This window comes from Sminthopsis crassicaudata, chromosome 3, assembly GCF_048593235.1.
Source record: "Sminthopsis crassicaudata isolate SCR6 chromosome 3, ASM4859323v1, whole genome shotgun sequence".
Lineage (NCBI taxonomy): Eukaryota > Metazoa > Chordata > Mammalia > Dasyuromorphia > Dasyuridae > Sminthopsis > Sminthopsis crassicaudata.
In genome coordinates, this window is record NC_133619.1 from 319,074,204 (window position 1) to 319,102,175 (window position 27,972).

At 38.3% G+C, this 27,972-nt stretch overlaps 2 protein-coding genes across 7 annotated transcripts in view; one reads left to right on the forward strand and one right to left on the reverse strand.

Annotated features, from left to right (window-relative positions):
* Positions 1 to 11,348, forward strand: part of BOC (BOC cell adhesion associated, oncogene regulated) — a 95,652-nt gene extending 84,304 nt beyond the window's left edge. For 5 of the 6 annotated variants that reach the window (XM_074301200.1, XM_074301201.1, XM_074301196.1 and 2 more), the window contains 9 exons: positions 455 to 661; positions 2,541 to 2,722; positions 3,490 to 3,595; positions 4,182 to 4,304; positions 6,754 to 6,975; positions 7,898 to 8,124; positions 8,363 to 8,436; positions 9,094 to 9,287; positions 10,584 to 11,348. In XM_074301200.1, the coding sequence (XP_074157301.1) occupies positions 455 to 661; positions 2,541 to 2,722; positions 3,490 to 3,595; positions 4,182 to 4,304; positions 6,754 to 6,975; positions 7,898 to 8,124; positions 8,363 to 8,436; positions 9,094 to 9,287; positions 10,584 to 10,771 (1,523 nt within the window). In that variant the 3' untranslated portion in view covers positions 10,772 to 11,348. The remainder of the gene's footprint in view (positions 1 to 454; positions 662 to 2,540; positions 2,723 to 3,489; positions 3,596 to 4,181; positions 4,305 to 6,753; positions 6,976 to 7,897; positions 8,125 to 8,362; positions 8,437 to 9,093; positions 9,288 to 10,583) is intronic. The other variant, XM_074301203.1, reaches the window with a different exon arrangement.
* The window catches only part of CFAP44 (cilia and flagella associated protein 44), a 136,356-nt gene continuing 119,383 nt past the window's right edge, over positions 11,000 to 27,972 (reverse strand). The window contains 4 exon segments of the mRNA XM_074301195.1: positions 11,000 to 12,016; positions 14,929 to 15,063; positions 19,741 to 19,901; positions 22,870 to 23,071. Coding sequence (XP_074157296.1) covers positions 11,852 to 12,016; positions 14,929 to 15,063; positions 19,741 to 19,901; positions 22,870 to 23,071 — 663 coding nt within the window. The 3' untranslated portion in view covers positions 11,000 to 11,851.

Sequence of the window (27,972 nt, forward strand, 5' to 3'; positions counted from 1 at the left end):
AGGCCAATCTGTTTCAGTTACCAATGGAATTATGTGTAGACAGTAACAGTATTTCCTGTCAGAGGTGCTATAAAGGGAGCTCTTCCATGTAAATTTACAACCCTCTTATTTACAGTTGCCAACTTGCTGATATATATCCAGCCCATTCATTGTCAGAGGCCTTCTGACTGATATGTTATGATCAGTTAGGGGGACCTGAGTTTAAATCCTCTCTCATACTCTTGCTGGCTTTCACCTAAGCTCTTTAGCTTCTGTTTCTTCATCTATAAAATGAAGAAAATAATAGCACCTCCTTCATGTTGTTATAAAATCAAGAAAGAACATACAGGAAAAGTGTTTGTAAACCTTAGGACATTTTATAAAAGTTATCTATTACTGCCAATTATTATCACTTAGTTTTCATTTTGATAAACCTGTGAAGAGTAATTTGTCGCATCTTTTACTTGTCCCTTAGCCCCAGAAGCCCCAGACCGGCCCACCATTTCCATGGCCTCGGAGACGTCCGTGTACGTGACCTGGATTCCCCGTGGAAATGGCGGCTTCCCGATTCAGTCCTTCCGAGTGGAATACAAGAAGCTCAAGAAAGTGGGGGACTGGATTCTGGCCACCAGCGCCATTCCTCCCTCTCGGCTATCAGTGGAGATCACAGGCCTGGAAAAAGGTAAGGAGAATGGAGTCACAGGTGGCTCAGTTCAGTTAAACAAACATAGTTTATAAGTGCTTGCTGGGCCAGGCAAGCTCAGCCCCACAAAAATGGCACCTTTTCCAGGTGATTTTCTCTGATGAAAGCTTCCCTATTCTATTGATAACCCTCTACCTTATAATTAATTATCCATTAACCTAATGGTATCTCCTTGAAAACTAAATAAGATGGCATATTTAATGCTTTTTGCTAACTTTAAGGTGTTATGTGAATATTAGCTATTATAATGGGGGGCGCAGTTAGGTGGCATAGTAGATAGAACAACAGGCTTAGAATTAGGAAAACCTGAGTTCAAATCTGCCTCAGAGCCTTTTTAAACTGTGTGACTCTGGGTAAGTAATTTAATCCTGTTTGGTTTAGTTTCCTCATCTGTAAAATGAAATGGAGAAGGAAATGGCAAACTACTCCAGTGTTTTTGCCAAAAACAAAACAAAACACCTAAATGTGATCATTAAACATCAGATAGGACTGAAAAATAATTTACAAATAATAATAATAATTCACAAAATTATTATTAGGAAGAGGATAGAAACAAATAAAAATGCCTTTGCTTCCATCTATCTTCCGAGATACCTCAGTGGAGATAACACTGGTCCTAGAGTTCAACTTGTTTTTCTGAGGCTAACTACTTTAGTGATCTAGTCACAACTTTCACTTAACTTTTCTCTGTTTCTTTATTTGTAAAATGAGGAAATTGTATTAGGTGTTTTCTGGGGTCCCTTCTAGCTGTAGATCTAAAATCCCATGATTCTGTTTTGCCTGAATGTTATGGAATCCCCTTAGAAAATGTCCTTTCTCACCTTAATCTGATCTGAGTATTTTTTAAAAGTCTCTTTATAATTTGGGGTGATAGGCCAGAGGAGAGACAAAAGAACATTGAAGTAAGTTAGACCATAGGGCTTTGGACCTGGATATGAGAAGTTGTTATTGTTCAGTCATTTTCAGTTTTGAACAACTTTGTTTTCCCATTTGGAGTTTTCCTGGCAAAGACACTGGAGTGGTTTACCATTTACTTCTCCAGCTCATTTTACAGAGGAGGAAACTGAGGCAAACAAGGTTAAGTGACTTGCCCAGGGTCACAGAGTTAGGAAGTGTCCGAGGGCAGGTTTGAACTCAGGAAGAAGAGGCTTCCAACCTGGCCTTCTATCCATACTTTAAGCTGGCTTTAAGACAGAAACATCTGAGTTCAGATCTAGCCTCAGACATTTATTAGCTGTATGATCCTAGGCAAGTCATTTAACCTGTGTGCTCTAGTTTCCTCAAAATAGGGTCAATCCTAATACCTCTGTCCCATATGATAATCACATGAGATAATACTTGTAAAGCATTTTAACATCTTTCACATAGAAGTTACTTAATAAATTCTGTCTTCCTCCTTCCTTTTGAATTATCAGTTTTCTATTGACCAGTTCCAACTGGATGTCCCAGAGATATCTCAAAACTCAGTATATCCACTTATCTTTCTCCCCAGACCCTCCCCTTCCCAAACCTCCTTATTTGTTTTGAAGCTTCCCCATTTTTTTAAAGACTCCTTCGTTTGTAATTTCATCATTATCCTTAATTCCTCATGCTCTTTCATTCCACGTATTGAATCAACTGCCAAATCTTGATGTTTTTGTGATTAACTAATACCTATTGATATATTGGTTGCCTCATTGCCTGGAAGTTTTCTTAGAATTATAGGGAGAGCAGTCAGTTCATGTCTTAGATTGATGAGTTAGGAAAGCTTGGGAAAAAAAATCAACCAAGTCTGAGTTCTAGATTACAACGGAAGGGAGGGGGGATTGTATGATTCCCTAAGGGCCTCTTGCTCCAGTGAGTTTGTTTTTCCCATCAGGTACCTCATACAAGTTCCGTGTCCGTGCTCTGAACATCCTAGGAGAGAGTGAGCCCAGCGCTGCTTCCCGACCCTATGTGGTATCAGGATACAGTAACCGTGTGTATGAGAGGCCTGTTACAGGGCCCTATATCACCTTCACTGATGCTGTCAATGAGACCACCATCATGCTGAAGTGGGTGGTAAGAAGGAACTTGGTTCTATTTCATCCAAAAATATCTTTTTTTCATAAAAACAAAAATTTTCATTTTTCATGTAAGGGGTGGAAGTTGATTGATCTAAGAATGTTTAAACTACTGGAAAAAGTTATTCCCTCATTTCCCAATTTAGGGTTTATGCTAACTCTTTGAATAGTTTCTTGCTACTCCTTGTATAAGATGGATTTTTAATTTCTAATCCTTAGTGTGCTGTCTCCTGCCAGAAGTAATTTCCAAAAAGTCTCCAAAACTTTTCTGATTTCTCAGGCTACTCCTAAATTTTTGTTTTCTACCCGAATTGGGATTGAGAATTAGCAGATCTAAGGAGAAAGGCTAAATATGGGGGTCCCTATATAACAGCATGTACAATGAGGTATATCTTGCAAACCTTGTCTGATAGACCTCCAAAAGTAACCAAAGTTTCTAAATCCCCATGATACATGGAACTTACCATTCAGGAGGCAACAATGGTGATAGAAGTCTTCCCACTTCTTTGATCAGTCACACACACACACATACACACACATAAGGAACCATCTCTGGGGACACAGTGAAATTTCTGCAGCATTTTTCAAGAAGCACATAGTTTTGAACTCTACGCTAGAAGTACAAAAACTATAGTGGGGAAAACTTTATAAAGCCATACCATGTAAAGGAAAGAAGCTCATAGGAAGGGAAGTTTCTAAAACAACAGGGAGTTTGCTCTGACTGACTGTTCCATTAATAGCTGGTTTCTCCTCCTTTCCTTCTAGTACAAATCAGCCAGTAACAACAACACCCCGATCCATGGCTTTTACATCTACTATCGCCCCACTGACAGTGACAATGACAGTGACTACAAGAAGGATGTAGTAGAAGGTAAGACTACAAAAGGTGATTGGTGGTTATATTTTCCCCTAAGACGTACACACGAAAAGCATATAAAATGTTCAGCTTGCAGTAATGAGCTTCTTAGATATAGATCCTTATAACTGGTATCGTCATATCCCAGAGCTTGGGGTCATGGAGAGCCTGAGGCTGGCTGCTTCCATGAGGAAGAGGCGGCATGGAACTGGGGGGAAAGGCAATATCCCTGGATTTGGAGTCTGAGGATCCCATTTCCATCACATGTCTGAGGCAAGTCTATTAACTACTTGGAGCCTCAGTCTCCTCCTCTGTAAAATAGAAGTGTTACCTATAGAGGCACATTAAGGGTTTCTTCCAGCTCTAAAGCTATGATTCCAATGCTTTGTGCAGTTTAATGATCTCTATCTGTGATTCATTGAATGAAGTAGTAGTGATACACAGACTCTGCCTCGGACACCTGTGCTGTTTAATAGAGAGAGTAGTGAGCTACCTTGGGGAAATGCTTAGAAACTACAAGTTAGATATTTAGGTAGCATCTGGAACCAATGAGTAGCTGTGGCTCCCCTTGTGACTATGAAGCATAATTTTTTTTCCCTAGGGGACCGCTACTGGCACTCCATCAGCCACCTGCAGCCAGAGACCTCATATGACATTAAGATGCAATGCTTCAATGAGGGTGGAGAGAGCGAATTCAGCAATGTGATGATCTGTGAAACCAAAGGTACTTCTCTCCTCTGTGGTCCAACTCCATCCTTCACCATCTCAAAATTCTTAGTGTTTGCATTTCAGTAGGCAGTTAGGTGGCCCAGTGGGTAGAGTGCAGGTCTAGAATCAGGAAGACCTAAATTCAAATCCAACCTTAGGCAACATCTCTCTTTTTCCTTTTTTTTTTTTAAACTTATTTATCCTTCATTTTTTTATGTTTTGTTTTGTTTTTTCCCCAAAGAGGACCAATGACATCACAGGGAAATGCCTTGACTTGCCTGTAAATTAGATTTATGTAAAGCAGAGTTACCTTAATTCACAGGAGAAGAAAATGGCATACCACTCCAGGATCTTTGCCAAGAAAACCTCATAGCTAAGAGTGCTATGGTCCACGGGGTCCACGGACACAACTGAACTACAATTCCATTACATTTCTGGAGGACATTAGAGTGTACAGAGTGCTTTGCATACATGATGTCATTGCAGAGAAAAAGCAATCAATCTGTCATGCTGTAGTTCTAAAGTGAGGCAGCTTGGTGGGGCGATTCCAGCCTCAGATTCTTACTGCTGGGAAACTGTGGGCAAGTCACTTGATTTGTTTGCCTCAGTTTTCTCAACTGTAAAATGGGGATAAAAGTAGCACCTACCACCTAAGTTTTTTGTGAAGATCAATTTATATGATAATTATAAAACATTTAGCACAGTGCCTGGCACTTAATGGGCACTTGATCCCTCCCTCCCCAATTCGGGATACCAGAGGAATTTTAGGGATTTGATCCACAGAGGTATCTTTTCTAGCCACATGATGAGACTTAGACTGTTTTCCCCAACTCTCCTGCATTTATTTTCAGGGAACTCCTGAATGGAGGAGGGGGATGATGTGCTCATAGCATCCCAAGTTAGAACTTGGAATGCATATTTCCTTACAAACTATTGTTTGAATACTGCTATTAAGCCTGTACCACTAAGGGTCAAATAACCTTGTGGACTGATTTGGAAACATGAACATGATGTATCATGTTTCTATGGGAAAATGCATTCTGACTACCAGATGATTGACTAAGAGGTGAACTTTTGGAATACATCCTGTGACCTATGTTAGGAGCTGCTGAGAATAATAATAACTCCCAGTGATTTTGAGCTGATAGATGCTGCGCCAAGAGCAATGGATCAGTTCTCACATCCCAGAACAGGTTTCATTATCACTACTTTACAGATGGAGAAAATGAGACTAAGCACATAAATAACACTTGCAAAGGAAATCAAGAGCTGGTAAGGAAAGTAGGAAGGAAGCCAGGAAAAGGACCTTTTGTCCTGTCACTAAGTCCAGTATTTTGTCCTCCTCAAGCTGGTGTGCGTGCTGTAGCTTTATCTATCTAATAGTATGACCCAGAACGTGAAACCAGAAGCTTTACCATTCCCCAGGATTGTTTTCCGGTCATTGTCTGACCCCAGAGTTTCACTGATGTTCCCCAGCGTTGCCCGTATTAACCTGCTAAGTAAACTGTGTAGTTATTGATCTGTATATTCATTGGAGATTCTCCAGCTCTCTTGTAACTCATAGAGAATCCTTATGTAAATTCTCCCCTGCCAGTTCTTTTGTGGGTTTTACGGTTCTCCTCTGACTGGTGTGGAGGGCACAAGGACCACCGCTCCTATTTATTTGGCCTCATGTAGTTGAATGTCCATCACCATTCAGTTGCTATGCTAACTGCATCATTCCCAGTTCATCATTTTTGGTTTGCTGGACTCAAAAAAATCTGAGATCCCAATCTGAAACACAAGTTTCAAGTTTCCTGAATACTGAAATTTCTATTCAGCTACTCACATTGCTTACAAAATTTGGACACATTCTTAAGGAGTATTGGGACCAGAGGTTTCCTAGTAAATGTTTAACAACCAGCTTTCTAGAGGGGGAAATGTACTTATGACATATTTATTTAACTTTTTTCCCCTGAGGCAATTGGGGTGAAGTGACTTGCCCAGGATCACAAAGCTAGGAAGTGTTAAGTGTCTGAGATTTGAACTCAGGTTCTCCTGACTTCAGGGCTGGTGTGCTATCCACTGTACCACCTTATTTAACTTTCATTATTAGTGTTTCATACTTAATAATTAAAATATTAATGAACATTATTAATAGCCATAATTAATGTAATTACATTATTAATGTAATAATCATTATTAATAAATAAAATAACCATTGCTTTCTTAAATCTAGAGAATTGGCAAAACAGCAAATCAAGTCCTGATTTACTAGTCATTTTCCATGGTGTGAATGCTCACGCTGAAAATATAACTACAAACTCCCAGGAGCGGGTATGACCCGGCTTCAGCACAGCCCTGAACGTGACCTAGCTATAGGAAGCTGATCCCTGTTAATCCACATTTACACTCACAGAACATTCTGACTGATGCTGAGTGAATATCCAAGAACAATGATTGATTTTTTAAAAATCTCTTTGCAGCCCGTAAGCCCTCTGGTCAGCCAGGCCGGCTCCTGCCCCCTACTGTGGCCCCACCACCAATACTGCCTCCAGACCCGGGGGAGCGTCCTGGGGGCCCTGGAGCTATGGTGGCTCGCTCCAGTGACTTGCCCTACCTGATTGTGGGCGTAGTCTTGGGCTCAATCGTCCTCATCATCGTGGCCTTCATACCCTTCTGTTTATGGAGAGCATGGTCCAAACAAAGTAAGTGACTCTATGGGCAAGATGGGGATTACCTGTGCTAAGCTAAAAAGCAAGAGGGACTTAAAGAGCTGTCCAGTCAGTAGTGAGGGCACCAGGATGAGCAGTTCTGTGCAGCCTATTGGGAGCTGATCGGGCCTTTGTACACCTCTGATCCAGGGGTCGAGTCCCCCAGAGACCTCTTAAGAAAGTAAAGATGACTGAGACCAAAGCCCCATTACAATGTGAGCTACCGGAGGACAAGGCTCATATTTTTGCCTTTATTTTGTATCCCTTGTGCTTAATCCAGTGTCTAACACATACATAGTATGTGTTTAATAAATGCTTAATATGGGATTGCATAATAAGGGATTAAAGCCCATATTATGTGGCTAATAAATGATTGTTGACTGACTGACCCACCCTATTAATTAATCGACCCACCCTAATAATATAAATTAAGCTGATTTGATAATGTAAAGCTGTGTTCTCCCAGTAGTCTACAATGCTTTTGTCTGCCTTATTTCTCTTGGCTCAAGTTTCTAATTTTACCCTCTGTTTTGAAACACCAGCTGCTTTTTTCTTTCTAAGTTCCTGCTCTTGCTTTGCCTATTCAACCTTTGGTCAGCCCTCTTAAAATCCATGTGTGTAAACTACAATAGACAACACAGGGCAAGCCTGTTTTTTACCCTAAGCTGCCTCACCTTGTCTTCACTGACATAAAGAAAGGAGCCAGGAAGGTGGGAGAAAATTCTGAGGCATTCCTGGGAGGAATGGGAAACCCCCCCTCTGTATCTCTGGGAGAAATGCCAGCTCCCACTCCTTTTCTGTCACTGTGGCCAGCAGTTCCACTGGAAGACTCATTATGAAGCTTATGTAGGAGGCCCCTGAGCTGTCCCGTGCTTCCCCAGCCTGAGAATACATCTCTCTTCAATTCTCCTTCCAGAGCAAACTGCTGACCTGGCTTTCCCTAGCACAACACTGCTGCCTTCCTCCTGCCAATACACCATGGTGCCTCTGAGAGGGATCTCCGCCCCACGAGCCAACGGACAGCCCTACATCAATGGACAGCCTTACGTCAATGGTTTACATGTTAAGGGCGCCTGTCCCTCAGCTGGCCTGGGCTATCCAGGTGTGAAAACTCAAGAGTACAGCCCAGGTGAACTTCAGCAGGTAACTCCCACCTACTGGATTTGTGTGTGGTGATTAGGGTGCATTCTAGACCAATTAAGTGGAATTGTTGAGGGCTGGTTGTTGAGCCCCCAATCTCCTTATCCACCCTAGCTGGATTCAGATAGGTTTTACCCATGTTTTCAATCCCAGACTATCTTCAGACTGAGACTAGATCTTGATAATGGGGCAAAGAATCCCAGACTCTCTAAGACGGTCTTGTCTTCTTACCTTTTAACAGCAGGATCATAACAGCAGCTTGCTGCAAGGAAAAACCCTTGGGAATGCACATGAGAAGAGCCACCAACCAATGAGGTAACCACCCCATCCCGCCAATTTGCTCCCCGAGACTAACATGATGGAAGCCAAGAATTCTTAGTTTACTCAATTTCAAAGTCTTCAGAACAGCCATTTTTGAGGGCCAAAATAACTGTTCAATTCAAATGTTTCTGCCACTCTAGGACACGGTTCTCTGAGTTACTTGGCTTGTGATGGTTTCCTAAAGACTTTCCTTGCCTATGGGGCAGATACATCCATATACAAGTAGCTTGTGTCTCCTCTGGGTAGTTCAGACATCCTCATGCATCCTCCCAAATGCTGTGGAAAGTGCCCTTGCCATGTTACTATGTAATTACACAAAACCAGGATGACCATATTGGAGTTAGTAGACACAATGATATGGTATATGAATTGCGAATAGCTAAGTAATCCTCTCTTATACTGGTTTTCACGTGAAAATGGATAATGAACCTTCCAAGGTCTTATTCTGATAGAATAAATGTAAGCTCATTGAGGGAAGAATATGGGCTTGTTTTTTGCTTTTGTTTTTTTATCTCCAGTGTTATACCTATTATGCATGTGCCCACAGAATAGCAGACATTTAAGAAGTGCTTGAGGAACAAAGGATGCCCAAAGGGGGAGGGGACAAGAGAATTGTACTAAGACTGAAAAGCTTGTTCTTTCACCTCATAGAGAACCTGACTCAAGCCCTGAAGAGAACACCTTCCTGTACACTCTCCCAGATGACTCCACTCACCAGCTGCTTCAGTCCCATGATGAATGCTACCATCTTCAGGAACAACCGGCTGCCATCTGTCAGTCAGGGATAAGGAATACATCTGAAAGCCCTCGGCGAGAAGGACTGTGGGACTCTCCATTTCATCCAGGTCTGTGGCAGAGTAAAGCTCTATCCTTGACAGGATATAGTGGGGCATTCTCCATTGCTTTTAAACTGAGAGGAAATGGAAGAAAGGGGGTGGAAGCTCCATGTTTCTTTAATGGTTACAACTCTGGCAAGAAGTGCAGAGAGGGAGTTCCAGGTAGATCATATTGTAATACTGCAGGTGTTGGGCCATGCAGACCAGTAAGAACAGAAATATCCCATGATAGCAAAGTTGTAAGCTCTCCTGGACTATGAGTTTCAGGGTCATTATCAAATTACTGTTACCTTTTCTCACAGAGGCACCCTCTAATCATCCAGAAATACACTGCCCTGTTGTGTCTTGTTTCTTTAATTAAGGAAGAGGGTTTACATTAATCAGTGAAACAGGAGCCAAAGTCTTACAAATAACATAATAATAACTCTTTGTGCTGCCTTTTTTCCAAGTTCCTTACAGCCATTCCTATTTCTTCTTTCTTTGGGCTAGTCTTCCAAAGGAATAAGTAGAAGTTGGGGACTTGGGGAATATTGCCAATTACTATTTTATTGAGTAGCAACAGCTTGTGAATAATGTAGAGCACACAGGCTTTACCAGCTTGGAGATTATTTTTTTTTAATTTAACTCTATTTTCAGTTAATAAGCACTTATTTTATTTCCCTCCCATCCCTTCCTATTGAAGAAAAAAAGAAAAGAAAGAAAAAACTTTCAACAAATAGGTATAGCCAAGCAAAACAATTTTGCATTTGCTTATGTCCAGAAGTTAGTGTCTTTAGTCCATTACCTCTCAGTCAGTAGATGGATAGTGTTCTTCATCATGAGTCCTTTGGTACTTTTTTGGACATGATATTATAAAAAGGCTGAAGTTGGCTTCACATGAGATCCTTTTGGCTTGTGGATAGATAATTAAATGTCAAATAGGAATAATTAATCATGGGGATGTGAACAGCTTGGGAGAGAAGGAGCCCTTAGGGGCTAAGAGCTTTTAAAATGTTGCTAGGATGTCTTCAAAATTAGTTTTTAAAAAAAGCCTTTACTCCTGAGTTTGGGAATATGTTCCTCCTGTCACAAAAATATTTAGGTATGGCCCAGATAATAGTGGCTCTTTCTTTATACCTATGAAATGGCTAATTGGGATAGGCCATCTTGGAAGATATAACAAAAAGATCTATGTTATATGCAAATCTGACCTTTCAGGACCAGATTAACTGTCTCCTATTACTGATGGGTGGAATAATTTATCAGGCTACAATTTGATTCTTTTTAGTGCTTGGATTTTAATTTTCCTTCCTTTTCTCACCTTAGGTCCACCTTGCTGCCTGGGTCTCGTGCCAGTTGAAGAGGTAGATAGCCCTCACTCCTTGCAAGTGACAGGAGGAGAATGGTGTCCTCACCACCCCCCAGGCACCTGTTTAGGACAGGACCCTGGAAGGAGACTCTCATCCAGCCCACCAATACACGTGTCTTTTGAGACTCCACCTCCCACAATTTAGGCTAAAGCCACTTCCCTGAAAAGACTATATTGTTTTAAAAAGAGACAGAGAAAAATGGGTATTTATTTTTCTATTACAGCCATATTTATATATTTATGCACTTGTAAATAAATGTATATGTTCCTTAACATACTGGAGAGACATATGGAATCCCATCCAGTGAAGTGTACCCGGTTAAAGCCGCAGTTTGAGAAGAAACAAGCAAAAAAGATTATCATCAGACACATACTGGGTACAGAAGCAACCTTTTATTTCCAACTTTCACAACTACCAGGGATAGTGCCGAGAACCCATTAGGAAAGAAGGAAAGGAAAACATACATTAGGCACATCCTCTGTGAGAGCTAAACATTGGTTGATCATAACACATAATGGAGGGAAAAAAAAATTCAACTCAACAGATCGGCTGAATTTGGTACAACAGGAAGTGATTTTTTCATGGTATGACCAGGAGAACAGACTAAAATGTGTACAGTACTTTATAAGCATTAACAAACCTTCCAGATTCAATAATCTGTGGCTACATAGCTCTGTAAAAACAAACACGTAACTTCTAAATAAATGTTTAGTCTTCTCTCTAACCTTTAGTTTGATCATTTATAAAAACCCTTCAGGAAAATGAGTCCATATCTTTTCTAAGTGTTTCTTAAAGCATCTTTTCTGAATATATGAACAACCAGAAAGATCTATTTATGAAATGTTCGGATCTATCTTCCCAGGATGAGATTGGGAAGAGGGAGCAGACGTTGCTGTTCTTCCTTGCTTATTAAACTTTAAAAGGACTGTTGTTTGGGGCTTTTGCCCAGAATGACTTATTTAGCTGCTGAATCTGCATGGGAGACTCTCAAGCTGGAATCCATGCCACGAGCTCTTTCAAGGAATAGCTTATAGATAGATAGGATATGATGAATTTTAACAAACAAGACTGATCCCCTTTTATTTGGATGAGTGTGGGTATGTGTATGCACATATATTTTCCCTTACAGATATCATCAGGTAGGAGAAGCAAGTCTTAGTGATGTATGTGACAAAATTGGAGAGGATAGATAGGAAAACAGCAATTAATAAGGTACACTTCCATTTAATGGGGATTATTAATTGGTGGGAGGATAAGACCACCTTTCCTGCGCAAGATAGCAATTTCTTCCTTCAAAGCTAGAATCTTTTCAGCCTGGATTTGGATCAGTTCGGTGAGCTTCTCCCTAGCCAAAATGTCTGCTTTCCGAGGACCCTGGAAGGCATTGCCCTGTTGGGGGGGAAAAACACATTCTTTCTTTGAGCATCTGATTTATTCCCATTTGAAAAATGATAATTTTTTCTCTCTTCTACCACTTAACAAAAGAGCCTTTCTGACAGATAAATAGAGACAGAGATGGTAGTTAATTGTTCTCTTAAATTGAAGGGTCTATCCAAAAAGAAATATCTTTCAGAGTATAGTGGATAGAGCCTCAGAAAGGCCCAAGTTAAAATATGCCCTTAAACACTTACTAGTTTTATGATCTTATGTCTGCCTCAAGTTTCCCATCTGTAAATGGGAATAATAACTTCTCCCAGGGTTGTTAAAAGAATAAAATAATATTTTGAAAGTGTTATGTTGATCCATAATTCTAGTACTTTTGCCAAGAAAACACCAAATGGGGTTACAAAGAGGCAGACACAACAACTCAACAACAATATCCCTAGTTAAAGAGTTTTATAAACAATAAGACAAACTAAGGGGCATTGTGTATATAAAAAGTGACAATAATAAAATGTCCTAGTTCTGAATTGGAAAATTTGGATAATTATCAGGTATATCCAAACTTGTTTTAAATAAAATTTTAAATGTACCTCCCTAATATATTTCTGTGCTTTTTCTACTGGTTTCTCTCCATAGCAAGAATTCTCTTCCTCTCAGTTCCCCTGTCTTTTTAAAGAATAATATCCAATCTCACATTCTACATTAGGTTCTTCATCATCCTCACTCCCATAACTGCTAGTGACTTTTCTTCTTGACAATTGCTTCCATCTATGCTTGTAAGTACCTAGTGACCTATTCATGAGACTATAAGCCCCTCGAAAGCAGAGATTTTTTTTTAATCCTTAGCAGAATGCTTGGCAAATAATAAGCATTCTAAACATGTTTGTTGATTTAATCTGATGGCCTGCCCTCTCTCTTTTTTAAAATAATATTTTATTTTTCCAAATACATGCAAAGATAATTTTCAACATACTCCTTTACAAAATCTTGTGTTCCAAATTTTTCTCCCTCTCCTCCCCTTTCTCTTCTCCCCAAAACAGCAAGCAATTTAACATAGGTTAAATATGTGCAATTCTAAACATATTTCCATATTTATCATACTGCACAAAAAATCATATCAAAAGAAAAAAACCAAGCAAACCACCACCACCAACAAAAGGTGATGTTTTCCATATTCAGTCTCCACAGTTTTCTATCTGGATGTGGATGTCACTTTCCATGACAAGTCTATTGGAATTGGATAGTCCTATTAACAATGATACATTTCCAACTTTATAATTTCTGATAATAGTACTTTGAACCTCCTACTCCTCCAGCTGACAGTCACAATGTTCTAATGATCCTTCATTTGAAGTATGATCCTTAATTTTACATTAACAAATAAGAAAAGAGCTTTATTTGGATTTCATTTACCAGAGAGGATATGGCCATTTCTGTTCAACCATAAACACCTTATTCTAGCCCTTATCATTATGTGTGTAGGCTACTTTAAAAGCCTCCTCTAACTCTTCTTGCATTCAAAAAGAGGCAACTTTTCAATTTATCATATCCACTGCATCAGACTAATTACTTCTAACTAATAAATATTTGCTGAGCTTTCACTTCATCCAAAGCACCTTAGTAGGTACTAATCCTTCTAAAATACTTCTTAGATGGTCCTACCTGCTTTGCTGAAAAACTTTCATTAGTTCCCTGTTGTCTATAGGATAAAAGTCTAACCTGCAAGTTTCCCCATAAATTGCCCTCAGACTTATCACTTGAACACAACTGGTACTATAGGGCTTTTTTTTTTTCACCTGTCAGTTCACCTTCACTTATTACCACTTCTCTTAAAGCACTTGCTCTTTCTCTTCCTCCACCCACATTCTCATCTTTTAAGTCTCAATTTGAATGATTCCTTGAATTTAAACCAGAAGTGATGATTTTAACTTCCTCTGAACATCTATAGCAGTTAGTTTGCAGCTAATAAGTCTTCTTAAATTGCTAGAGTGAATTGTCAGTCAGCAAGAAGTTACTAATCACTTTCTATGTATGATGCATTGTGTTAAGTCCTCAGCTATAAAGAAAGGCAGAAACGTAATCTTTGCTCTCGAGGAGTTCTTGTACTGCTATTTAACTCAACATATTTATACATCGTTTCCCACCTCCAAATAGAGTTAAACTCCCTGAAAACAGGGACTTTGTCTTAAACAGGTGATCTTCAATTTTCAACAATTCACAAGCTGCCAATTTATGTTATCCAACAAACATTTATTAATCGCCTACTTTGTGCTTTGTAAGGTAATGTCTTCTAAACAAATAAAGGAATAAAAGAAAAAAATCCCAATAGTTCCAATTCCTTCTCCTGGAGATAAATGATATATATAATATGGACCTGGTTACCACAATATCAGCAAGGACGATGGTACAATGGACAAAAATAGCAAAGTTGGGAAGAAAGCTGATTTTGGGAAGAAAGATAACAAGTTCCATTTGGGACATATTAAGTTAGAGCTATTATGAGATAATAGATAATTTTGGACTAGAGTTTAAGTGAGAAATTATGGCTAGATACGTAATATATATATATGTATATATGTAGTATATATACATATATATATACTACATATATACTAGATATATAAATTATATATATATATATACACTACATATATATACTAGATATATCCATATATGTATGTATATATGTGTAGTATATATATATATATATATATATATATATATATATATATATATATATATATATATATATATATATATATATATATATATATAATTGAAAAGTCAAGGAGGAGAGAGTACCAAAGAGAAGGTAAAGTGTCCCTGCATTCAATAGTCACCAGCAGATTTACCAACCGCATTGGATTCTACTCAAAGATGCCAACAGAGTGCCAAGCAACACTAGCGCACAAGCATACCTGCTGAGCTTGCAGTGTATTCAAACGGCTTTCGAGCTTCTGCTTTTCAATACATAACTCATTCATTTGCTGAAGTTTCTTAGTGTGTTCCTTCGTCTTCATCATCAGGTCCCAGCGCACTTTAGAAACCTTTTCCTGGTCATTTCAAGAAGACAGATAAGAAAATAAATAAAAAGAGCTGGAAAGAATGGGAGACATAATCAGAAATGAAATGCAAAAACCACAAGGCAAATGGAAAAAGTCAATGCACTTAGGAAAAAGAATAAGGAGTACTCTCATGTCCCCAGGCAGCCAGGTATGATGGATAGAGTGCTGGGCCAGAAGTCAGGAGGACTCAAGAACCTGAGTTCAAATCCAGCCTCAGATAGTTCCTAGCTGTGTGATTCTGGGCAAGTCACTTAACATGTTTGTCTCAGGTCTGTCATTTATAGAATGAGCTGGAAAAGGAAATGGCAAACCATTCTAATATCTTTGCCACGAAGATGAAACCACAAAGAGTTGAACATAACTGAAAATGACTCAACAACTATAACAAACTCATGCCATCTGGTTTAATTTTAGAAAAGGTCATAAAGTAAGTATATTCAGGAATAGAAATAGATATGAGACAATACACACATACATATATTTAAATTGCCTTCAGAGAAGCAACAAGGAAGAAGTATTGCCTTTGAACCTGAATTCAAATCTTATCTCTAACATAAAAATTGTATAATCTTGAGCAAATCATTTTAATTCTTTGTACCTTTGTAGTGAAGTGGACTCCATCTTTTAAAAGAGGAAGTTAGACTAGACAGTCTCTAAGCCCCTTTCTGTTCTAAAGCTATGAGAACTGTGATCCTGAAAATATAAAAATGATTAATATTCTCTGAATGGAAACCTAAGTGAATTAGCAATTTACTTATATATAAAAAAGAAAATTATGTTAACTGTGGAATACATCATATAAAGCCTGGATTTTCTGTGACAAAGTAAAAAAGATTATTCAGCTATATACCATGGGTGCTAGGTCCAGTTCTGGTTTTGTTCCTAATTGCATGTTTGAACCCAAGCTTAACCATTTATTAATCTTTGTGAATCTTCATTTTCCTTCTTAAAGTGAAAGAATTGGACTAGTTCCAATTCTAAAATTCTAAAATTCTAAAATCAAATCCATTTATGGTGTAGCATAACTAAAAAAAAAAAAAAGACCTAAGAACAATAACTAGCATTTAAATAGTGCTTTAAAGTTTTCCAAACACTTTTTTAAGAATTAAGTATAGACTTGGTAACTGAACTAAGTACAGGAAGGCAGAAAGGTCCCTCCCTGTTCTCCAAATATTCGCAAATTCTAATTTGAATTACCTGAAAATAATATATCATGTTAATCTATATAATATTATATATATATATTGATTAGTTAATATAGATTATATGTATTTGATCTAAATTAATTATAAATAAAATATATTTAATCTATATAATATTATGTGCTATATAATATATATTATATATAGCATATGTAATTGATAATCTATATAACTGGATCAGAAATGGAGACTGTTCAGCCTGCAGGTAGTATAATGTCCATGAAATCATTTGGTCTGGCCCTGCCAACGTAACTGCAGATGATGAAGAGCTGAAAGTTATACAAAACAACCTCCCATTGCTTGAGTTTTTATGTTGATAATTTTATATGGCCTGGGAATGAATATCCAAATGTCCCTTGGCAAAGAAAAGGCTCCCAACTCCTGAACTAGGTATGAGCAAAATACATAGAGAGTAGATGAAGCTAGTATTAAAGAGAAAGGCTTAGCAAATCACTGGGAGAGGATCTCTGCAGAAGGGAGGATTTGAGCTGAGTTTTTAAGGAAGCCAAGAAAACTAAAAAGATGAGGTTGGGGAGCAGGACCCTCTAAGCATGGGAGTAGTAGATGTAGAGGCACATGGACAAGGATGGAGAGTCAAATCTGTAATATTTCCAGAAGCCAAATTATAAAGGGCTTTAGATACCAGATAGAGGACTTAACATTTAGTGTTGAAAGTACTTTCAGTGGGGTTTGTTCAGTAGGAGTGAGTGACATGATCAGATTTATGTTTTAGAGAGCTCATCTTTGCAGCTGAGTGAAAAATAGATTGAAGTGGGGAGAGATTTGAAGCAGAGAAACTAGTTAGAAAGCTAATGTGGTAATTCATGTAAATGGTGATAATGACTTGAACTAAAGTGCTCTCAGTATGAATGGAAGGAAGGAGAGATATGCAAAAGATACTGCATGAATACAGAAATGTCATAATTTGACAACTAATTGCATATGTGGAGTGAGTGCAAGTCAGGAGTTAAAAATGACACTAAGATGGGAGTCTGGATTTCTAGTAGGATAGTGGTACTGTCTACAGTCTTTAAGAAATCTGGAGAGAAGGGAGGATTTGGGGTTCAGAAGATAACATGTTCCCTTTTGCATATGTTGAGTTTGAAATGCTTCCAGGGCATCTAGTTTGACATGTCCAAAAGGTATTTAGTAATATGGGACCTTTATTATGTTTAGGAATGACCAAATAATGAATGAATGACATGGGATATTTCAGGCCTAACAGATAGTGAGAATAGTGCTCAGAAGAGAAATCAGGGCTCAGTGCCTAGATCTGGGAATCATCTGCAACAAAATGGTAACAGAGTCCTTGGGAACTGATACTATTGCCAAGTAAAATTATATAAAGGGGGAAGAGTGCACAGGACAGGACAACTATGGTTAGCAAGCAGGATAAAAATACAGCAAATATGACCAAAGAACAATTAGTAGGAGAAGAAAGTAGAGAAACATCACAAAAAAGCTACAGAGAAAATACTATCCAGGACAAGGAGGTGAACAGCAGTGTCAAAGACTCCAAAGAGGTTCAGAAGGATGAAGATTGAGAAAAGATTTATCAATTAAGAAATCAATAGTCACTTTTGAGAGAGAAATTTGTAATAGAGGCTGAGTGCAAGGATTCACAAAATAGAAGAGGATAGGTGATGGTGAAAGGAGACGAAAGACAAATTTCTCCAGATCTAAATTTTATCGGTTTTCCCATCTATAAAATGGGGATAATAATAGCACCTACTTTGACATGGTTGTTGTAAGGATAAAATGGGACAATATTTGTAAAATGCTCTGTAAACCTTAAAACACTATATAAATGCCCTGTAAGGATGTGGTTCCTGCAAAACAAGAGAAGGGAATTGTAAGGGCCCTTTAAATGGGCGGGCACAGTGCAACAGGAGATTTGAGTGGCCCGGAAGTAATCTCTGTGGATATAGGACTGCCCTGTGGGTGGGATCCTGTCCATATTGAGATAGCTTCGTAATGGGTGACGACTCTCTTGCTGGTTGACTGTGTGTGTGTGACCTCACAGGCCCTTTATAAGCCCACTGCAGACAGCAGTCACTCTCTTTAACCTGGCTCCCTAGCCTGGGGTAGCCAAGCCAAGCCTTGTGAGTAGGTATAGTAAAGGCTTTTAAGATTACACATGGCTGTTCTTGAGCGTGCTACTGGTTATTAAACTATAGATTCGAGAAATCATGGCTAGAGACCTTTGAAGGCCTCAGAGGAGGCGAGCCGGGTAGAGTTGACACTGCAAAGGTCAGTGGTCAAAGGTACTCTGTTGGGTATAGGGTAGACTAGTAATTGTAACTTCCAGGAGGGCATGTTACAATGCCCCATCCTAACTGTCCTTCAGATCTGAAATGTCTTACTGGCACATAAGTAAGCAAGGTTCTCCATTTCTTAAAAGATTCTAAAGGGTTTTAATAGGCTCCAAAAGGTGACCCCCAGTCACTGAGGAGGGAAGCCTCATTCATTCATGGTTTGATCATTCCTAAACACAACGAAGGCATAAATCTATTGAAAAACAGAAATAGAAGGTTTTGTGTTCTCCACATCTATTTCTATCTGAACAACCAGACCACTGATTCATCCATACTGAGTTCTGAGCTTCCCATCTGGATATGTGGGAGCTTCCAGTGCGTCCCCATCATTCATTTGTTCTTGTTTCTTGAGTTCATTTTATTTGTTTTTAGCACTTAGGAGATTACTACAAATTGGTTGGGGACATCCTTTGTCACTCAGAAGCAGGAAGCCCTTTTAAATCACTTGCAAACAATTCCCTTTCTGTTTTGCTCAACAGCCACAAATACCACTTCTGGAATATTCTGGGCATCACAATTTATAAGACATTGACAAACAAGAGTGTGCCCAAAGGAAGGTAACCAGGATAATGAGAAGCATGAAAATTGTGTCATATGAGGAAACAAGAGATGAGATGACTTAATGAGCAGCATGTGCCCTCCTTCTTAACAGCACTGAGCTAAAACATCCTGATCATTAGACCTATTTTTTTCAAATACATTACACATAGATTATGATTGGACTAACAAACTTGACCATTGATACTTTCTTCTTTAATTAATATACCTGCTCAGAATTCCACAACAAACTTACAGAAAGAGTAAATCTGACACTCAGCAATTGTTTTTGTTGCCTCTCACATTGATGTTGCCATTGGCCTGCCCATCTTATCTCTATAGGAGTTTTCCACTTTAAATACACTTCCTCCCTCACAAAACCTCCCTTATTCCGAATCCAGACTGCAAGAAATTCAATCATTCAGATCTTCCTGTTTTCAGGCTCAGTATTCTATCTACCACATGCTTCCTTTATGGTATCAACACCAGGAGCCAGGTGTTCCCATACTTTCCTTCCTGTGATAAATGCAAATATTAAGGAAAAGTGATCATGAGTTATTTAACCAAAGCTGATAGGTAACTCTTGTGGGAGCGGCATTCTTGAACATTACCTCCCAGCTCCTTATCTCCTTTGCATTTGACAGTTCTTTCTTCATTTTCTTGATCCTTAATTCTTCAAGTTTTTTATTAACAGAGAGCGTTTGAAGAGCTTCTAGGTCTATCTCTTTCCCAAACTTGTCAATCATCAGCTGAGTAACCATCTCCTTCATTTCTAAAAGAAAATAGCCAAGTAACCAGTTATTCCCATCTTTCCCATTTCATATCATATTACTCATATCAAGGAAATGGCAAAAGTATTTTGTGTGACCAGTTTAGCCTTTAGCCATCATAATGAATTTGGCAACAAATAAACAGCCAGATGACACAGTAGATAGAACACTGAATCTGAATCCTACATCAAACTTTTATTAACTGTATGTCCCTGGGAAGATTACGTGAACTGTCTTAGTTACAATTTCCTTATTTGTGAAACAGAATAACAATCCTCAAAGGATTGTTGCTGAGGTTCAAATGGAGATAAAATGTAAAAAAACATTCCACAAATCTTAAAATGCTATATTAATCCCAACTAGTACTATTATAATTCCTATTTCCATGCCTTTTCATATGCCATTGGACTTGATTTAAATTCCTTCTACGACTTCCTTTAGCATTTGTCATTTACTTCCCTTCAAAATGTTGGTGGAAGCTTGCCTCCTACTTCTCTAATACACTAACTGACTCTCTTCCTTCTTTGCCCTGTATTTCATTAGGATTTTGTGTTGTTGTCAAGTTGTTTTTCAGTTGGGTTGTACATATCATAACCTCATTTGAGGGTTTTCTTGGGGAAAAAAATACACTGGACTATTTTACCATTTCCTTTTCCAACTCATTTTTAGTTAAGGAAGTAGAGGCAAACAGGGTAAAGTGATTTTCCCAGGGTCACACACCTAGTAAGCATCTGAAGCCATATTTAAACTCAAGAAGATAAGTCTTCCTGAGTTCAGGTTTGGCCTTCTATCCACCACCATGACATTTAGCTGCCCTAGGATTTTGTGTGTAGTTTGCAAAGCTTTAACTCTACACTCAGGCTCACATCTCACAGGATTTGGTCCTGTGAACTCCATCAAAATCTTGAAAGAGCTCTTTTATTTTTTATTTTATTTATTTATTTATTTATTTTAGCTCTCGTTGAGTAGTGAGCTTGGAATCACAAAGATCTGAGTTCAAATTAAAATACTAACTGGGAAAGTCACATAACCTATTTTGCCTTAGTCCACTGGGGGGAGGGGAAATGGCACACTACTCCAATATCTTTGACAAGAAACCTTCATGGATGGCATCAGAGTGCTCCACAAGGTCACAAAAAGTGGATGTGCCTGAATGACTAAACAGCAGCAGCAAAAACAATAATGTATCTGACTGACTTCAAGGCTGACTCTCTACCCATGTTGCCTCTATACCCAAAATAAATATGAAATATTTAAGGGGAAATAAGCGAATCAAAGATTGGGAACAGGGTGTGATATTAGAACTTTGGGAACAATACAATCTATCAACTTTTCCATATTTGGTGGTTTTCCTTAAACTAGCAAATTCCTCCCTTCTGTTGTTCTCATCCCTGGGATTCAGTTGTCATTTGCCAAAATGCTATTTCATTGCACACTTTCATCTCCCTTCAGTCCTGTAAGACCCCTCTACCTTCCTCTGCTTTCTTCTTCTACTGAGCTCTGTTCTATCATTAAAAAGCTCTTCTTCCTCTAAATCTCTATCATATTCTTCCATGTTCTGATGGTTTTCTCCTTAAAACACTTCATTTCTTTCCACCTCTTCCAATGTTTGCAAATTAGACCATACCTTATATAATAGAATGCCAAGGAAACCCCTGTCATACATACATACATACAAACATTCATATGAAATACATTTGCAGAAAGCACATGATATGCAGTGTGTTCTTGTTCAGTTCTATCCAACTCTTCATGACTCCATTTTATTATTTCCTTTTCTAGCTCATTTTACAGATGAGGGGGAGTCTTCTGGACTCTGGACCTGTCACTCTGTCCATTGTTCTACCTATTTGCCAACCATTGCCTGAGACAAAATGGTAACATAATACATAAAAATAAATAAGAAGTGGTCAGCACCAGTCCTGGGGCAGTGGTTGTGTGAGTAGAGAAGGGAGGTAGAAACGACAGGATTTGGCAACAGAAGGACTTTGTGGGGAAAACAGCAAAAGTAGCAAAAGGATTTCAGAGCCTGAGGTCTATGGTTACTCAGAGGTCTCTGGAGGCCTCTACTGGAGCAACATAATCATTACAAAGAGAGGTTCTGATACTATTGATCCCACATAATTTATTGGTCACTGGATATTAAGGCTCACCAGTGCAAGGGATTAGGATCCTTGCTGAGCTTGAGAAGAGCTTCTATCTAATAAAGAAGACCTGAGTCCAGAGAGGGATAAAAAGAGTAAAAAGGAACCAAAATTTCTCAGAAACTTGAGCATCCAAGAAGCTGAATGGATTTTAGAGTGACCCAGATGCTGGAGCACAAATTTAAAATCATGGAGCTCTTCCCAGACACAGGAAATGTACTTTTGAGCCATCCCTGGCCCTAGTTTTGCTCTGACATATTGACACAATCTATTCCTCATGAATAGGAGTTATTCATGATTCCTTCCCCCTCATGACTTAACCAGGCTGGTAAAAGCTGGACCCTTGGATATAAGTTAGTGATTTAAGGAACCATTGAAGGAAATAAACAAAAAATGAGTAGTCAGAGAAGTAAGGGAAATCGAGGGGCAGGTGAGTTAGAAGGGCAGCTAGGTGGTATAAGAGATAGAGCACCTAGCCTGAAGCCAGAAAGACTCCTCTTCCTAAATTCAAATCCAGTTTCAGAAGCCTATTAGCTGTGTGACTCTGAGCAAGTTATTTTACCTTGTTTGTCTCAATTTCCTCATCTGTAAAATGAGATGGAGAAGGGAATAACAAATATTTCCAATTTTTTTTCCCAAGAAAAATGCAAATGAAGAGTCAAATACAACTGAAGAACAAGTCATTTTCATCATCACTGCCATCTAAAGCACTTCTATTTACTGGGGATGTTAGGGAATCAGTGAGAGTTGCCTCCAGTTCTTCATTTTTATCCCCAAAGTTCCTGATTGTTTCTTGATTCAAGCCAGGATCCTCTAAGTGACTCACTTTTGATCTTTTTGGCCATCTCTCTCTTTTCAAAAATAAGCTTTTTACGCCGTTCCCGGCAATCTCTGTTGAGTTCTTGCTGCTCTATGTTCTCTTCTTGGAGCTGTACGATTCTTTCTTGCAGACGTTGTAGGGCAGTATTAGAAAACACCAAAGCGTTGGAGAGATCTTGAGGTATTTCTCCAAATTCCACACACTCTATCTGCCGGAAACGACAGGCAAAGGTATTACGAAAATCTATGATTTGAAAGAACACAAAACACTCCTTTTCTTCAATATCTACTGCTTCTAACATGCCATGGGTCAATAAACAAGCATTTTAAAAAATAATAGCTTTTTATTTTCAAAATACATATGAAGATAGTTTTCAACATTCACTCAAGCAAAACCTTATGTTCTAATTTTTTCTCCCTCCCTCCCCAATCCCTTAGGTAACAAGTAATCCAATAGAGATTATAAAGAAGTCCAATTCTTCTATATATATTTCCACATTTATCATGCTGCACAAGAAAAATCAGATCAAAAATGAGAAAGGAAATAAATAAAAAAGAGAAAAAAAGCAAACAATAAAAAGGTGAAAATACTATGTTGTGATCCACATTCAGTTTCCATAATCCTCTCCCTGGAGTAGATGGTTCTCTTCATCACAAGTCTATTGCCCTAAATCACCTTATCTTTGAAAAGAGCCAAGTCCATCAGAATTGATTCAACAAGATTTTTTATGCCTCTACTATATATCAAGGACTATGCTAAGCTATGGGGATGCAAAGAAATTGAAAAATAAAAACAAAACAAAAACAATCAGGCCCCTGGTCTCAAAGAGCTCACAGTCTAATGGGGGAAACATACAAATAACTATGTGCACAAACAAAATATATACAGATAGTTGAAGATAATGTCAGGGGAAAGGCATCAGAATTAGGGAGGATCAGGAATGGCTTCCCTAAAGATACTCATCAGTCATTTCTGCAAGAGGAAAAAGAAAAGGGAATAAGCATTCATTAAGTACTTAGGATGTGCCAGACACTCATTATCTCATTTGATCCTCACCATAACCTTGAGAGGTAGGTGCTATTATTGTCCCCATTGTACAGATGAGAAAACTAAGACAGGAGTGACTTGTTCAGAGTCGCACAGTGAGTGAGACTAAATTTGAATTCAAGTCTTCCTGATTCCAGATCATTGTGTTGCCTCATAGGTCAATAAGGTAGATAATATGCAAACAACAATCTGTAACTACAAAAAACAAACAAACAAAAAAAAAAAAAACAGGATAAATTGGAAAAATCTCATGGGAAAGTGCTACAGCATTCGAAAAGACCAGGAACAACTCCCTACAGATACTCATCTGCAGGTAAGAATAACTAAGGAAATATGAAAGAGCAAGGCCGGGGACTGAGAGCTGCAGTAACTATATCCTGCTTTCCCCTTCATCACTCAACTCTATAAGGGGATCAGGGAGGGACAGCAAAATTTCATTTCCCATATGGGCAGCATACCTAATATGATTGTTATAGTCATTAAACTTTTGTCCTAATTCTGGTTAAAAACTAAAGGTAAATGTTTCCCTAATATAGTAGGGAAATGCTATACAGGCATCTAAGTAGACTTACATGTGGTTCTACAGAGTTGTGATGGATTGTCACAGTTAAAACCTCCAGTGATGAATTTATGTGAGGATATTCATAATGGGTAGGCATGGTGGTTTGGCCCCTGCATCTTGGAGGAATACTTGGACTGATGGGATTACAGAGAGAGCCACTTAGCATTGAATATAAACAATGTAATTAAGGAAGATCCTGTACCTTCCCCTGACTTTCCAGATAGATGATTATTTCCTTGGGTGTAAAAATCTTAAAAAAATTTATTTCACCTTCAAGCCAATAAAGCAGGATCACAGGTAACCAGAACTACTCAAATATACATTATTTAAGCCTGTTTCTTCAAAAATAAAATTCTATTTTGACAGAATAAATTATTACTAAGTTATGATAAATTTTGTATGTCATGATCTTAAAGTCTAGCTCTTAGTTTAATGCAGTTTAAAGCCAATTTTAGTGAAGACAGAGATGGTGGGAGTTGGGAGAAGGAGAGAAAGATTGAATAGAAAGAGAGAGAGGGAGGCAAGAGAAGGAGGAAAGTAAAAGAGGGAGGGAGAAAGGGAGGGAGGAAGGAAAGAATGAAAGAAGGAAGGAAGAAAGGAAGGAAGGAAGGAAGGCAGAAAAGGAAGGAAGGAAGAAGGCAGAAAAGGAAGGAAGGCAGAAAGGAAGGAAGGAAGGAAGGCAGAAAAGGAAGGAAGGAAGGAAGGAAGGAAGGAAGGAAGGCAGGCAGAAAAGGAAGGAAGGAAGGAAGGAAGGCAGAAAAGGAAGGAAGGAAGGAAGGAAGGAAGGAAGGAAGGAAGGAAGGAAGGAAGGAAGGAAGGAAGGAAGGAAGGCAGAAAAGGAAGGAAGGAAGGAAGGAGGGAGGGAAGGAGGGAGGGAGGGATGGAGGGAGGAAGGGAGGAAGGAAGGAAGGAAGGGAGGAAGGGAGGGAGGGAGGGATGGAGGGAGGAAGGGAGGAAGGAAGGAAGGAAGGGAGGAAGGGAGGAAGGAAGGAAGGAAGGAAGGAAGGAAGGAAGGAAGGAAGGAAGGAAGGAAGGAAGGAAGGAAGGAAGGGAGGAAGGGAGGAAGGAAGGAAGGAAGGAAGGAAGGAAGGAAGGAAGGAAGGAAGGAAGGAAGGAAGGAAGGAAGGAAGGAAGGAAGGAAGGAAGGAAGGAAGGAAGGAAGGAAGGGAGGGAGGAAGGAAGGAGCGGAAAGGGATTCCTGGCAGGGAAAAAAAGAGAGGATTTGTTTTATGGCTTTACTGAAGATGATATGTAAAATGAAAGCCATAGCATCCTCAGAATTGAAATGGCTCACCTTAAGAGGGCATCACAAGTAATTTGGGCATAACTTCTCCTAGTGACTGCTTTATAAGTGGCTGACAGATGGCAAAAGACAGTGTTTATTATGTTCAATAAAACAGATATAATAAACAATCCTATTCTTAATAACAGGACATTAGAAACATTGATTTATGATGTGATTTTAATGTTTTAAAAATATATAAACTGATTCCAGCCTTAGTCTTTTTCATTCAGGTGCATAGATACCTGAAAGAAATGAGCTAAGAGGTTGGTTGCTACAGACCATTCTGTCTCAAATCAAATTTATTGCACCCTCTATTCTAATAATTACAATAATTATATAACACTTTTTGGTTTACCAAGTGTTTGTTATCTTTTTACTAATTTGATTACAAGAACCTTTGAGACTGTTAATGTAAGCATTATTTAAATTTCCATTTCCCAAATAAAGTGGCTTAGCCTACAGAGGGATTAAAGGTTGTACTTCAACTAAGTATTAGAGACAGTATTTGAACTCCTAATTCTAAATCCAGTGCCCTTTCTACCATCCCACCATAGAATCTCAGCACTGGGAAGATTCTTGAAATTTATCTAGGATAAACCCTAAAACATGAATACTTGACAACCATCTTGCCTTCCCTTGATGCCCTCCAGTGGCAGAACTAACCAAAAGCAGAGTGAGTTGATTTCCAAAGCAATTAGTTATTTGTTTGTTTTTCCAATAAAATAAAAACAATTTTTAACTTTTTTTTTTAAATTCTGAGTTCCAAATTGCCTCCCTTTCTCTTTCCATTCTCCCCTCTTGTGGAAGATTACATGTGCAATCATGAAAAATATTTTCATATTAGCCACGTTGCAAAAGAAAACACAAACCTAAATAAACAAACAAATGGATGGATAAGTGAATGAATAAATAAATAAGAAAAATAAAGTTTTTTTAAAGTATGCTTCATTTTGTATTGAGACTTCCTAAGTTCTTTCTCTGGAGATGATAACATTTTTCATCATATGTCTTTCAGAACTATCTTGGATTATTATATTGCTAAGAATAGCTAAGTCATTCACAGATGAACATCATACAATATAGCTGTTACTGCATACAATAATCTTCTGCTTCTATTCACTTCAATTTGCATCTGTTTATATAAGTTTTTCAGGGTTTTTTTCTCAAAGCATCCTTAGCATCATTTTTTTATAGCACAAAAGTATCCCATCAAAATCATATGCCACAACTTGTTCAGCCATTCCTTAATTGATGGGCATCCCTTTAATTTTCAATTTTTTTGTCATCAAACAAATGTTTTGTGCATACAGGTCTTTTTTTAAATTTTGACCTTTTTGGGATATAGATCTGATAATGCTATTGATGGGTTTAGGTGTATGCATAGTTTTATTGACTTTTGGGCATAGTTCTATATTGCTTTCTAGAACTTATTGATCAGATCACAACTCCACCATCAGCATTTTAATTTTTTACCACCAACATTTATCATTTTCTTTCTGTCTTATTAGCTAAACTGATTGATAGATATGAAATGGCACCTCAAAGTTGTTTTACTTTGCACTTCTCTAATCAATAGTGATTTAGAGGTTTTTCATATGATATATAGCTTTGATTTTCTAGAAACTGCCTATTCATATACTTTGACCATGTATCAATTGGGAAATGTCTATATTCTTATATATTTAACTTAGTTCTTTATTTACTTGAGAAATGAGGCCTTTATTAGAAAAAACTTACTGTAAATTCCTTTCCCTTCCCAGTTTCCTACTTTGTCTAATCTTGAATTGGATGACATTGGATTTGTTTATGCAAAACCCTTTTAATTTAATGTAATCAAAATTATCCATTTTATTTTACATAATGCTCTCTGCTTCTTGTCTTGTCATAAATTTTCCCCTTATCCTAAGTCTGACAGATAAGATCTTCTATGTTCCCCTAACTTGCTCACGATATCACCCTGTTTGATTTTATAAAGGAGTGAAATGTTGGTCTATGCTTAGTTTCTTGCCAAACAGCTTTCCCGTTTTCCCAACAAATTTTGTTAAATAATGAGTACTTGTCCAAAATCTTGGCCCTTAGGGCTTACAAAACACTAGATATTTGCTAGTCACTTACTACTGCTTATTGTGTTACCTAATCTATTCAACTAGTTCACCCATCTGTTTCTTACCCAGTACCAGATCATTTTAATAATCATCACAAAGCTTTGAGTTCT